The sequence below is a fragment of the Physella acuta genome, unplaced genomic scaffold (genome assembly GCF_028476545.2).
Source record: "Physella acuta isolate Inbredline_101_S28 unplaced genomic scaffold, ASM2847654v3 ptg000902l, whole genome shotgun sequence".
Taxonomy (NCBI): domain Eukaryota; kingdom Metazoa; phylum Mollusca; class Gastropoda; family Physidae; genus Physella; species Physella acuta.
In genome coordinates, this window is record NW_026732419.1 from 378355 (window position 1) to 392055 (window position 13701).

The 13701-nt window shown below is 42.3% G+C and overlaps 1 protein-coding gene across 12 annotated transcripts in view; it reads right to left on the reverse strand.

Annotated features, from left to right (window-relative positions):
* The window catches only part of LOC131953051 (uncharacterized), a 192351-nt gene that overhangs the window by 132286 nt on the left and 46364 nt on the right, over window positions 1–13701 (reverse strand). For 10 of the 12 annotated variants that reach the window (XM_059316055.1, XM_059316059.1, XM_059316065.1 and 7 more), the window contains 3 exons: window positions 13332–13409; window positions 12514–12606; window positions 11958–11978 (listed from right to left, as the gene is read on the reverse strand). In XM_059316055.1, coding sequence (XP_059172038.1) covers window positions 11958–11978; window positions 12514–12606; window positions 13332–13409 — 192 coding nt within the window. The remainder of the gene's footprint in view (window positions 1–11957; window positions 11979–12513; window positions 12607–13331; window positions 13410–13701) is intronic. The other 2 variants (XM_059316063.1, XM_059316058.1) reach the window with 1 other exon arrangement.

Consider the following 13701-nt stretch of genomic DNA (forward strand, 5'->3'; position numbering starts at 1 on the left):
GGCATGCTCCTTTGTTTACCCATGTATTGACACAGTAAGCGCGCCCCGCTGATGATAGTCTTGTACCCAGCTTAAAATGCAACGCTCACACAAATTAGCTGTGTGTTAAAAAAATTGTGTTTTTCTAACTGCGGTGAGGTAAAGGTAGAATATCCCAACCTTCATAGATCAGGCATCGTGTTTTTTTTTTTTTTCGTGTTAAAAAGGATAGTCAAAATAAATATGGGTTAACCATAGATTAACCTTAACCAAAAAATGATTAATACGAATTGGATGTTTACACACATATTGGCTGGTAGACACATGGGTTAATTAAAAAAAAACAACAAGAAAAAACAAAACGAAGCCTTCCAACTCTGATCAGTTACGTCAAAATGTTGGCGTCAACAGAAACCTTACAGGCATATTGTGAGAGTGTTCTGTACACAATAATAGAGGCGAGAAGCTCGGCCAAACGCTAAAGTACCAACTTTTACATGAACTTTTACATGAAATAATACATAGCGAAGGTTGTGTTGAAAAATGATCATTCTGCACAAGGAAGGTTAAATACGAAACTATTGGCTATCTATACAGCCGTATAACATCCACACAATCACGAGACAGAATGCCATCCAGAAACAGTGTCACCTTCAACTGAATACACTGACCTCAGCACAACAGGGCACCACGAATAAAACGACGCATCCTTCTGTCGGTCTTGCAGCGTAAAACTAACTTAAAAACAAAGCAACTGCTTTTTGTGTTAGCCCAAAGGTATGAGATACTCGTATCGTCTCAAGACCGAGTTAGAGAAGGCATAAAATAAAGGTTTGTGTGATAAAAATTACAGGAGATAAGCGGTGTGGCAGATGGAGCGATGGTTCTACGGATAAACTTCTAACTGTAGGCAGATGTCAGTGTCGTGCTTATGGCAGACACAGTGTCGTGTTTACTGCAGGCACAGTGTCGTATTTACTGCAGGCATATGTCAGTGTCGTGCTTACTGCAGGCATATGTCAGTGTCGTGCTTACTGCAGGCATATGTCAGTGTCGTGCTTACTTCAGGCATCATATGTCAGTGTCGTGCTTACTGCAGGCATCATATGTCAGTGTCGTGCTTACTGCAGGCATCATATGTCAGTGTCGTGCTGTGCTTCAATACATAAATACAAATAACTGACCACAATAAAGTACCTAGTCATATTAAACAATCTGGCCACATTGAACTACATGGCAAAATTGAACTAAATGGCCACATTGAAGTACCTGGCCAAATTGAACTACTTGGCCACATTGAACTAAATGGCCACACTTAACTACCTTGACACATTGAAGTACATGGCCACACTGAAATACCTGGCCACATCAAGTATCATGCCACATTGAACTACATAGCCACAAAAAATACAATCTCTATAAATATAGCGAGTCGAGTGTAAGATAACCAGCAGGTTGAGACAGCTACCAGATGAAGTACTCAGCTTTAAACACCACTGAATGTATCGCTCAGGTAAGGTCAACTACCGTACAGGTACCTTACTACAGCATAAACCTCGCTTGAATGTCTTTTAGTGTAACAGATGCCTAACTATATAGTTGTTGTAGTGGGTCTGCTAGATTGTACAGAACAAAAATAGAACTGAAAGTTTCTGTCCTTGTCAGATAGGTGAAACAGTAGTCAGCCATCACAGACAAGCTTATCTGTGTTGGAGGGAAAAGTGTATCACACAGGTACATAGCTCAGAGAAAGGTAAGTGTAAGTTTAACAGCCAGCTACCTTAGATCTATGAAAGTGTAAGTTCAATAGCTCAGAACAAGGTAAGTATCAGTTTAACAGCCATGTAGGCTTAACTTTGAACAAGGGAAATATCAGTTTAACCCCAGAAAAAGTTAGTTTAATAGCCAGATACCCCAGAGCAAGGTAAGTGTAAGTTTAATAGCCAGCTACGTAATATCTATGAAAGTGTAAGTTCAATAGTCCGATACCTGATAACAAGGTAAATATACGTTTAACAGTCATATAGGCATAACTTAGAATAAGTTAAGTATAAGTTTAACAGTCAGATACATGAGAAATCAGGAGAGATGGGAGATAGGCGACTACAACTCACGAACACAAAAGATAACCACACCATGAAACATCTCAATTATTTGATCGGACTCGCCAAGTTCTCCAGCCCTTCTCACGTCAAGTACTCACGCACTTCAGTGCTGGCAGAAAGAAAAAAAACGCCCGCCCGTGAGCCATGTAAACAGACATGGACCCTGTGACGGTGCGTTCATGCAGTTTAACTAGTCTCATGTGTCTACATGTACTACAGACTCGGGCGAGCGGTACCTAATGTCATCAGAAGTGGTACGGTAATACCGGCAATACCAGAGGCGGTACGGTAATACCGGCAATATCAGAAGTGGTACGGTAATACCGGCAATATCAGAAGTGGTACGGTAATGCCGGTAATATCAGAAGTGGTACGGTAATACCGGCAATATCAGAAGTGGTACGGTAATACCGGCAATACCAGAGGCGGTACGGTAATACCGGCAATATCAGAAGTGGTACGGCAATACCGGCAATACCAGAGGCGGTACGGTAATACCGGCAATATCAGAAGTGGTACGGTAATACCGGCAATACCAGAAGTGGTACGGTAATACCGGCAATATCAGAAGTGGTACGGTAATACCGGCAATACCAGAGGCGGTACGGTAATACCGGCAATATCAGAGGTGGTACGGTAATACCGGCAATACCAGAGGCGGTACGGTAATACCGGCAATATCAGAAGTGGTACGGTAATACCGGCAATACCAGAGGCGGTACGGTAATACCGGCAATACCAGAAGTGGTACGGTAATACCGGCAATATCAGAAGTGGTACGGTAATACCGGCAATATCAGAGGTGGTACGGTAATACCGGCAATACCAGAGGCGGTACGGTAATACCGGCAATATCAGAAGTGGTACGGTAATACCGGCAATATCAGAGGTGGTACGGTAATACCGGCAATATCAGAAGTGGTACGGTAATACCGGCAATACCAGAGGTGGTACGGTAATACCGGCGCCATGAATGACTCGCTACCCTTAAAGTCCTTGTAACCCAATACATCACAACAGCACTGTGACTCGCTCAATAAAGTCCCTGACACATCTTAATGACTCGCTAAATACATAAGTCTCCATTACCCAATACTTCCCAATCGAGTCACTCAAGCCTAATGTATCCCAAAAGAGTGACTTGCCAAATATCCGAGTCACTTTAACCCAATACATCCCAAAAGAGTGACTTGCCAAATATCCGAGTCACTTTAACCCAATACATCCCAAAAGAGTGACTCGCCAAATACCCAAGTCACTTTAACCCAATACATCCCAAACAAAGTGACTCTCTAAACCCTAAGCTCGTGTAACCCAATCCACCCCACAAATAAACACGGTTAAAGTCACTTTAACCCCATACATCCCAAACACAGTGACTCGCTAAACCCTAAGCCCGTGTAACCCAATCCACCCCACAAATAAACACGGGCTAATCAGGTGTGATGGCTACCTGATGTAACAAAACCTAATACCGCTGATTGCCAGATGCTGCCTGCTCTTTAGGGTTGCCCGGGTCACGTGGTATACCGCCCCCACATTCCAGATCAATAAACAAAACACGGCAACCTTTTCTATGAAATGTGTGGACAATCACCAGCTACCATCCTTACGTTACTCTACACTAAACCACCATCCAACTGTCTGATAAATACATTAACTAATGCCATTTAAAACTATACACAAACTGAAGCTTCTTCTACGTTCTCCAGAAGGACAGAGCAGTATCGAAAGATTTTTTTTTTACCTGTGTCTCTCTAGTTGTTAAATCAAGGAAACGACAACAGCAAATAAAAACTTCTATACAACCCTATCAGACTATTTGAAAGACCAAAACACTGCAGCATAAACAGCCCAAAAAATGCGTCAAAACTTCTCAAGTACACTAAATGCTTAATTACACAATAGTATAATCAGTGAACGCATGTATTATTTACGGAAAACCCACCTTCACCTAAAATAACAATCAGGAACACAGCTTTACATCCAGATAAACAACACCACTTGAGAAAAAAACATAAGTATTTAGAGTCGAAAGCCGAAACAGCAGGTGTAACAATCGCTGATTAGCCAAATAGGATTAGCCGACACTTAAAGATCCACTTAAAGAAACGGTGGCCGGCAACACGGCTCCCACACTAGCACTGACCCGTCGATTGTGTTGACGGCTGGAACAAGAGAAAACAAACACGACGCGATCCTCCAGCATCAAGTGGCCACTACGGTAGGATACCAACTACACCACGCTCTAACCTGCTACGTTTGATCTTCAGCCCGGGATGGAAGGGAGGGCCGGTCTAGTTCAGCCAGGGGTGGTGCCAAGGTAAGGGGGGTGCCAAGGTAGGAATGATGCTGGGGGGGGGGGGATGCCAAGGTAGAGGGCTGCTCGCTCCTGATAGTTCTTCAACACGAGGCTCGGTACCAGAGCTCTCAACAACATGGAATATGGGGGAGGGGGGGGGACGTTGATTGATAAGATGGAAGCTGATGGATGAAATAAAAAAAGGGTTATCTATTTCGGTAAGATGTAAACATAGTCCCCGCCCCGTTTTCCTCCATGATTCGATTAAGGTGAGATTCACTATCGTGTAATGCGGTAATCATTCAACTCATTTTTGGTCGTATTTAGCACCTGCATGTTGACTGTATATGTAAACATATGTCATTGTGCATGAAACTCCAAACAGATATACATAGAAAGTAAAACATTGAAGTTAAACCTTACCCTAGACATAATCACCGAGTGTATAAACTACTAACCACACATCGCGTTGATGATACTCAAAAACAATAAATAACAAAACAATAAACAAGGAATGTATTAATTAAAACTAGTTCCCCCAGATGGTCAGGAGTTGGTCGTAAAAAGACAAGCCCTCGTAAAGACATGTCCTAGTAAAGACAAGCCCATTTTAATTGAGTTTATACACAGCATGCTCGTGCTACGTAAATCAAAGGCTCATACTAATGGCGCTGCTAGGGCGGAGTGGAGAGAGGGTGCGCCACCCCAGGGGGGCACTCGTTACCATTTTGAAGAGCGTGGCTGAGCAGTCTTATCATGAGCCCGACCATAAAACTATCGATGTTAAGCGACGCCCCTGGCCTTGACACGATGTACCGAGGGGGTCCTAAGATGGATAAATCAAGGCCTAAAGTCGTCCATGGGTAACAACAATCAGCCCCATTCCGCACACTTTGTGAGGGTAACAGACTACCCCAGCCCACACATTCCGTGGGTAACACACGACCCCAGCCCACACATTCCGTGGGTAACACACGACCCCAGCCCACACATTCCGTGGGTAACACACGACCCCAGCTCACACATTCCGTGGGTAACACACGACCCCAGCCCACACATTCCGTGGGTAACACACGACCCCAGCCCACACATTCCGTGGGTAACACACGACCCCAGCCCACACATTCCGTGGGTAACACAGGAACCCACCCCACACATTCCGTGGGTAACACACGACCCCAGCCCACACATTCCGTGGGTAACACACGACCCCAGCCCACACAATCCGTGGGTAACACACGACCCCAGCCCACACACCCCGTGGGTAACACACGACCCCAGCCCACACATTCCGTGGGTAACACACGACCCCAGCCCACACATTCCGTGGGTAACACACGACCCCAGCCCACACATTCCGTGGGTAACACACGACCCCAGCCCACACATTCCGTGGGTAACACACGACCCCAGCCCACACATTCCGTGGGTAACACACGCCCTAAGCCCACACATTCCGTGGGTAACATACGACCCCAGCCCACACATTCCGTGGGTAACACACGCCCTAAGCCCACACATTCCGTGGGTAACAAACGCCCTAAGCCCACACATTCCGTGAGTAACACACGACCCCACCCCACAAGACCTGGTACAGACACCAACTCCCAAAAGTGCTGCAGGTGAAGGCGTATCCCTCACCCTAATGTTTCATAATCCGAACAGTCATGAGTTCGACAGTAGAGACAATAGCTCTCTTAGTGGGCGCTGGCATTCGTTTCCAACCAGCCTTTGATATCGTCTCAAAAATGTCATAGTTCACATCAGACAACAGAACCATGTTTACATACACAACACGCTGATCCAGTACCTAGACTCTATTATACAACAACATCACCTGATTTAGTTTACCAGTACGTAATTTATCTACCTGAACACAAAAGGGGGCAGGGAGTGAGATAATTTTTTTACTGCTATCATAAGATAACAATAACCAGGAAACAAAACAGGGCGTACCCAGTTGAAAATAGGTGTAAAACAGTTTTAAGATCGCGCTTTCACACTGTTGCCAGAAGGATCACCTTTGTTCTGGGTCGGCCTGATCTCACCCAGATACCATTTTTTTTTTTTACGACCCACAGTTTATCTCCCCTGCGCTTTTAATCCTTTGTTCAATGTCCTCAGCTATGCTGCTGAGCCAAAAAAAAAAAAAAAAAAAAAAAAACGGTAAGAAAATATTTAAAAGTTACCAGAATAAAGAGAGTAGAAATAGAGAAAAACAGTTATCGGGACGTCAGAATGCGTTGATTATACTTTAGATAGAAGTAGACGACGCGAACTTGCGTGCCCAGCATGGGACAGAAAAGGCATCTCGCGGGTGGGGTGGAGCCCCGTGATGAGCGAGGGATGAAACACAAAAATGGAGAGTTGAGGGAAATTGGGCGAAGAAATCTGTCGGCGCTTGGCATCTTCAGACAAAAGGCGCGCGTGCTGGCACTGTCTGAGAGTGTTACGTACATTCCGTGGCTCGCAGACATACAGATACATGTGCCAACTTGGTAGAACACTCAACTAGGGAGAGCGTTGTCTAGGTATTAGTTCTATTTAGTTACTTTATGCACCAATATATATTTTAAATTTCAAGTAGCTGAACATTATTTAATATTAACCCCCCCCTCCCCCCCACGTCCCCAACACCACCACGAGTCATATGCTAGATGTTAATTAGCCGTTGATTGACTTGTTATTATCACATGACGCTGGAGTACACAAAAAGAGGGGAACCCCCCGCCCAAAATGTATGGGTTGCTATTCATAGATTCCAGTCTGTGCCATGTACGTCATCATATTGGGCACCGTGTTTACCAAGGTTCATAACACGCAGGCACCGCTATGTTGCACGGTCCCCTGTATGTAAGACTGTCACATAAACCTCCATAATGCTGAGTACTGATAAGACTAGCACCCGAAATACATCTTGACGCTATCAATAAAATATGATACAATAGGAAGCCTTGAATATTTTCAACTTGAACTACCCATCAACACATTATTAATGTGTAAACTAAATCTAAACATAAACGAAGCGCATGTAATGATTAATGCTCCCCAAACATACGGTATTATATAACAGAAATGATTAACGTGTTTGTATTTTGTGACTTTTACGGTACTGATCTTTGGTACTAAAGTGACTAGTGTCTCACTGTTATCAGGCTAAATACAATAACAAGTTGACAGCCACAAAGCCACATAACATAAACATGACCAAACACTTTCCCAACCCTGATAATAGTAGAGGACTAATAGTTAACTTTAAACTTGATAAGATTAAAGCATTCCATTTAAGAATGACGTAAAAAAGGTGGGTTACTCCAGATTTTGGGTTTTAAAAAGATAAACAGCGATTACGAGAAATCATACGTCCTAAATGTAATCCACAATAGGGGATAATCGGGTCGCAACTGAGTCTACCCAGCTCTGATGGGTACCCGACTCACGTAATGGAAAGTAAAGGTCGCGTGGCGTAGTGCTGACCACACAATTCAAGCGTACTATGCCGAGGTCATAGAAACAGGGGAACTCTACTTCACCTGCCCCATGGACTTTTAGTTTCTAATATAGTTCTTTACTTATATTGTTACCTACCCTACACCATCAGCTTTTTTTTGCCCATGTCGGTGACCTCATACGGCGGTTGAAATGCAACACGATTAAAATAAAACCTCACAGACCGGCGCTCTGCTAACGGAAGAACGGGCAGACAGCGAGGAATGTAAACACAAGTTTTCCCGCGAGTCACGCAGGAAATCAGGGGGCCATCACCCGAACAATCTCAACTTTATTTTGAAATCTGCCGGCGTTTATTTGCTTGAGTGAATCACAAGCATCATTATGATTGGCAACCCGGGCCCAACATCTGCATACTTTCACGGTTATCTTTTTTTAATATAAAAGATATCAGAACTAATCAGAATATAAAAAGGCGCATTACTAAAACGCGCGGATGTTCAAATGTTATGAAAGCTAGCCGGCAAGCAATGATACACAGAACAAGAAATATAACTTTTGTTTATATTTGCCAAAAAAATAAAGAAGAAAACAATTTTTGTGGGAAAGCAGGTAAACTACAAGGCGCCAATCAATACGTTTAGCAAAGGGCAAAATCAACAGCAGACTGGATGATAGGAGTCAAAACAACATTACACCTCAACTTCAAAACTCCGCGCGCTCGTAGACAACAAAGACGTGACCAGGTAATGATGAAAGCCCCAGGTAAATGATAACTAATCGCAAGTGAGGTGGGGGTGGGGTGTGGGTGGAGAGGGGCATTGGAATGATTTTCACCTTCAGAGCGGTTCGGCATCTACATCAACAAACGGAGTGAAATAAATCTAAACGTCTGGCCGGGCGATGGATTACAGCACCACAACCTTATCTTCCTGCATGAAATTTTATTTCATCTCCCCCCCCCCCCCCCCCGCCGTGTGTCTCAATACTTCCCACAAGTCTGATCTCACACCAGCAACCCGCTTCTAGGATTCGAAACGACGCAATCAAATGTGGATCATAACAGGAGGGAGATGAAAAGGGAATGAAACACAAGCCAGACGCGTGGAAAGCTAGCCGGAAGTAGGTCTTTATCTCCGGTGATAGCCGGCTGATGTATTGACGGCTCGCTGTGCTGATGTTGTACACAGCAAACACGGCGGCGACCAACTTCATTATCAGATTATTTTATTTCAACATCACCCCAACTGTTAATATTATTGTTTCGACAACTATTAAAATAAACAACCTGTTTTTTGTTTTGCTTTAACCTTCCCTCAAGCTTTTGATTGAGGTACAATAAGAAAACAATAATTTCTTAAAGTACTAGTAAAGACTTACTCAGGCCCTTCAGTTCGAAAACAATTTCTTAATGCGCCAGTAAAGACATAGCTTGGCATGAACCATCAGGAAATATAGCATTCTAGCATCGGCCACTTAATTTTTAATTAAACTAATTAATCTCTCCACAATGACGTGGAGGGGCGATAACTAGATAATGTGTAGATAAACGAAGACACGGGCAGCGAGATGGAGAAACTCAAGGCACCACGCTCGTGACAGTTACTGCCAACGTACGGGTGATATCCCTTTCAATCTGTTTCACTGACTTATTTCCCTCATCTTCCCCGGGCGTTTTCAACAAATTCAGGAAGTTTTCAATTGACTTCCCACTGTGCTAGTCGTTTACGTTACCCGCTGTGTTCCACATAGGCATGGATGGGATACTGCAGCATCAACGCCGCCCAGCCGGGCCAGAAGGTTGTATTGTTGTATACAGTTCAAGTGGAGGCTGTTTGTATCAACAACAAACACGACGGCCGCGAAATTCATGGACATGGGCAGGCACAACATACAATGACGAGAGCTTGCATGCTGTAACTGAGAGTAAAAGGTATCGTAGATTTATTGGCCAAGTGGGTACACAGTTCACATGCGCACACTTTTGTGCGGTCAAAACAAATAATTTATTTCGTTTATATATGGCACAACTTATATTCAAACACGTGTATTAAAACTGACATTGATTAGTTATAAACTGCGGTTGTAATTTACGCGAAGCCGGCCAGTATATCAGTGACGTAATCAGAGCCAACCCTGGCACTTTGTGGCGGGTGTAGAACATAAATCTGGCTGGCTGCACCTTTGTTCCACATCTGATAACACCAAGGCCATGACGTCACAGGGCACCTCACTCATTTCTGTTGTGACTTGGACAACAATAGATCACTCATGCAACACTTCAAACTTACGGATCAGTATCAACACCCCCCCCCCCCTCCCCCATCCACACACATCTTGGAACCTGCATAAGAAAACCCATATCACCAAAGCAAAAAGCACTGGCAAGGAGAGAAAAAAAAAGATGAAATAGAAACTACTTGAACTTCTCCCATCTGCCAATGTAAGGGGATATGCTTTCATAGGTGTAGCACTGCGGGGTAAGGTGCAATGCCAACACACGGGCTAATAGATGGGCTGAGTCACGTAACTATTATAAGCTCCCCACCCCCAAGGGCTGATGATACAGGTATCGCCCAACAGAAGGGCTAATGGATGGGCGTCACGTAACTACAGTAGTACAGCGCATAGACTCCCCACCACAAGGGCTGATGATACAGGTATCGCCCAACAGAAGGGCTAATGGATGGGCGTCACGTAACTACAGTCGTACAGCCCATAGACTCCCCACCACAAGGGCTGATGATACAGGTATCGCCCAACAGAAGGGCTAATGGATGGGCGTCACGTAACTACAGTCGTACAGCCCATAGACTCCCCACCACAAGGGCTGATGATACAGGTATCGCCCAACAGAAGGGCTAATGGATGGGCGTCATGTAACTACAGTAGTACAGCGCATAGACTCCCCACCACAAGGGCTAATGAATGGACTGAGTCATGTAACTACAGTCGTACAGCCCATAGACTCCCCACCCCACGGGCTGATGGGCTATGTAGCTACAGTCGTACAGACCAATGTCAATATTGTTACTATACTTGCAAACACGGAAGTTCCCTCTGTTCCATATAGTCACATTATTCCCACATTTATGGGTCGTAGATATAGACATTGAGGACCCAACACTGGATGATATTAGCACCAAAAATAAGGTGATATTAGCATCGTACTTAGGACGGTATTAGCATCCAACTCTGGATTATAGCACCCAACTCAGATGGTACCCAGGTATTAGCACCAACACGATGGCCTCAAACATCATGTGGTGAACCAACTATAACTTACAACTACAACAGAGACCAGCACCACTGCTAAATTTCAGAGTACAATTTAAACATTTCATTGTTAAAAGTTATTCGTTTCTTTAGCCCACCCATTACATTCTCAGATGTTTACATTTTGTTCTCAATAAAAAAAAAATTGACCAAAACGGAAGTAGAATTTTTAGTCCAGCTCATATTTCCAACTGACACATTGAAAATGAAAACATTTTTTTTTTTTAAATTGGGGATTGGGCAGGAAAGTTGGTTTATAGTGGGCTTTCTACATAGTAATTTAAATCTATAATGTAGCAACAACTAACAGAAAAAAAAGAAAAAAAAAGAAATGATATTTTTGAAAAAGCGGATAGAACAAAATATCGCAGCAGCTAAACAATTAGGCATACACAGGTTTAAAACAACAGCAGACAGTGATGACAATAATACACAAGATAGAGCTTTACATAATACAAGGAAGGGGAAGATTGGTGTGGGGGTGGGGGTAGTGGTGTGGGGGTGGGGTAGTGGGGGGGGTTGTTTCTTCAATATTAATGTGCATCTTGTTGATGCAGAAACTGGCACAAATTTAATATGTAGTCTGTTTATATATACATATATATTTATAAATACAGATGTCTGGGTGTATATATATTTATAAATACATATGCCTGGGTGTAAGTGTATGCAAGTGAGTGTGTGTGCATGTGTTTCTATATATACCTTTGTAATCTATCTTCAAAATGTATTAATGTAAAGGTTTTTAATTCTTGTGAAGGTAAGATAAGGTACTCTCTATATCTGAACATGGGAAGGAAGTGTTTTTGGGGATCTTTTGGACAGATAATTAAAGACTAAAGTACCTTTTTCCTTTCAGAAGGAGACTGAAACACAAGAAATGCATCACAGCTAGACACAGGTCTTATCAACAACTGCAAGCCATGAGAGAATGATAATGAGGCAAAAAGAGAGAGTGAGAGAGATGTTAGATCAGGTGAAAAATGCAACCTAAAAAAAATAAAAAATAACCCCCAGGTGATATATTAGTGACTGGTAGTAAACTACTAGATGCAGACAACATGGACAGTAAATACAGGTGTGGTGGATTATAGGACAGGTGTGGAAATGATCACATGGTATTAATGATATGGTTCACTAGTTATAAACTGTTCAGTACAACAAGTAATATAAATACAAACTAATTTTTTATATATTTTGTTTGAAAATTATAATGAACAATATATTGCTGATACGTTAATTTTTTTAGAAATGTTAATAGTTTGTATAAGTTCGTTAAAAAAAAAATGATTTTTGACTCTCATCTCCCTACCTCCCCTACAACCAAAGAAAAAAGAAATAGCATGAAACAAGGTACAGCCAAACAAAAACACCTACCCTACAAGGGGGGACTACTCTTACCTGGAAGTGGAGGATTATAGTCCAGATCAGACCTAATGTCAGCTTGGGGTTGCCGTCTACTATTTCATCTGATCGAATATTTACAATTCTGATCTGAAATATTAATACGATTTTTAAATTAAAAATTGCCGACAGATTATAAAGTTAACTCATGTTTTGCAACATAACATTCATATTAATAAAAGATTAGAAAAGACTTTCAAGTGAACAAGAAAAAGTTAATTTTAAAATTTAAATTTTGGTAAAAATAAAATTGAAGCTAGATTTGCTTCTCAAAATGAATTTATAAATAGGTTTGATGCAATTTCTCAAAATTTACAAAATTTATGACACCACCTTGACAAAAACTTTGTATCACCAAACTGATGTCTTAACTTCAGTTGTTTTGAGGTATCATTTTACCAATAAAAAATAAACACAGGGTTTATCTGCTAATGCTTACTATAACTTGAAATCTCATACCCCACCTTTCTCACAGATTGGAGACAATGAACATTTTGTAGTCTCATGATATAATAACACATCACATGTATTTAGTGATCATTAAATAAAAAATTAATATAGTTGTCAATTTCAAAGTCAAAAAAATATTTATCACAATTTTTTTTTTATAAAACAAAATAGTTGCTACAACAAATTTTCTTCTAATGACAAACAAAACATGGTGTAACAAAAATGCTTATCTGTTATTAAAAAACAGTAGGCCTATTCTGTTTGTAGATCCAAATAAATAATTGTTTATTCCGTGAGAGGTAAAAAACGAAACCAAGGGAGATAACTGGAGAAGACAAGTAATTTTAAGAGACACGAGTACCTACCCCTTTCATGCGCAGAAAATCTAATGCTATCTGTACATTCTGTATCTTGTGGAACCTCATGTGACCTCGCTCACGGGGCTGTGGAGTAGTGAAGGGTTCTGTTAGATCTAGACCTGTAGGCTGTTGTTAACACGTACAACGTCATTGGTAGACTGACACACCAGGGGACGGTGACATAAACATTACGTCATCATAGTGACCACGAAGGGACAGCGGGAACATAGTGACGTAACAGTGACCGAGAAATTACGGTGACATAGTGACCACAAGGGGACAGCGGGAACACAGTGACCACAAAAAGACAGTAGGAACATAGTGACCTAACAGTGACCCAGCCATTACGACAACATATTGACCACAAGCCCAGCTT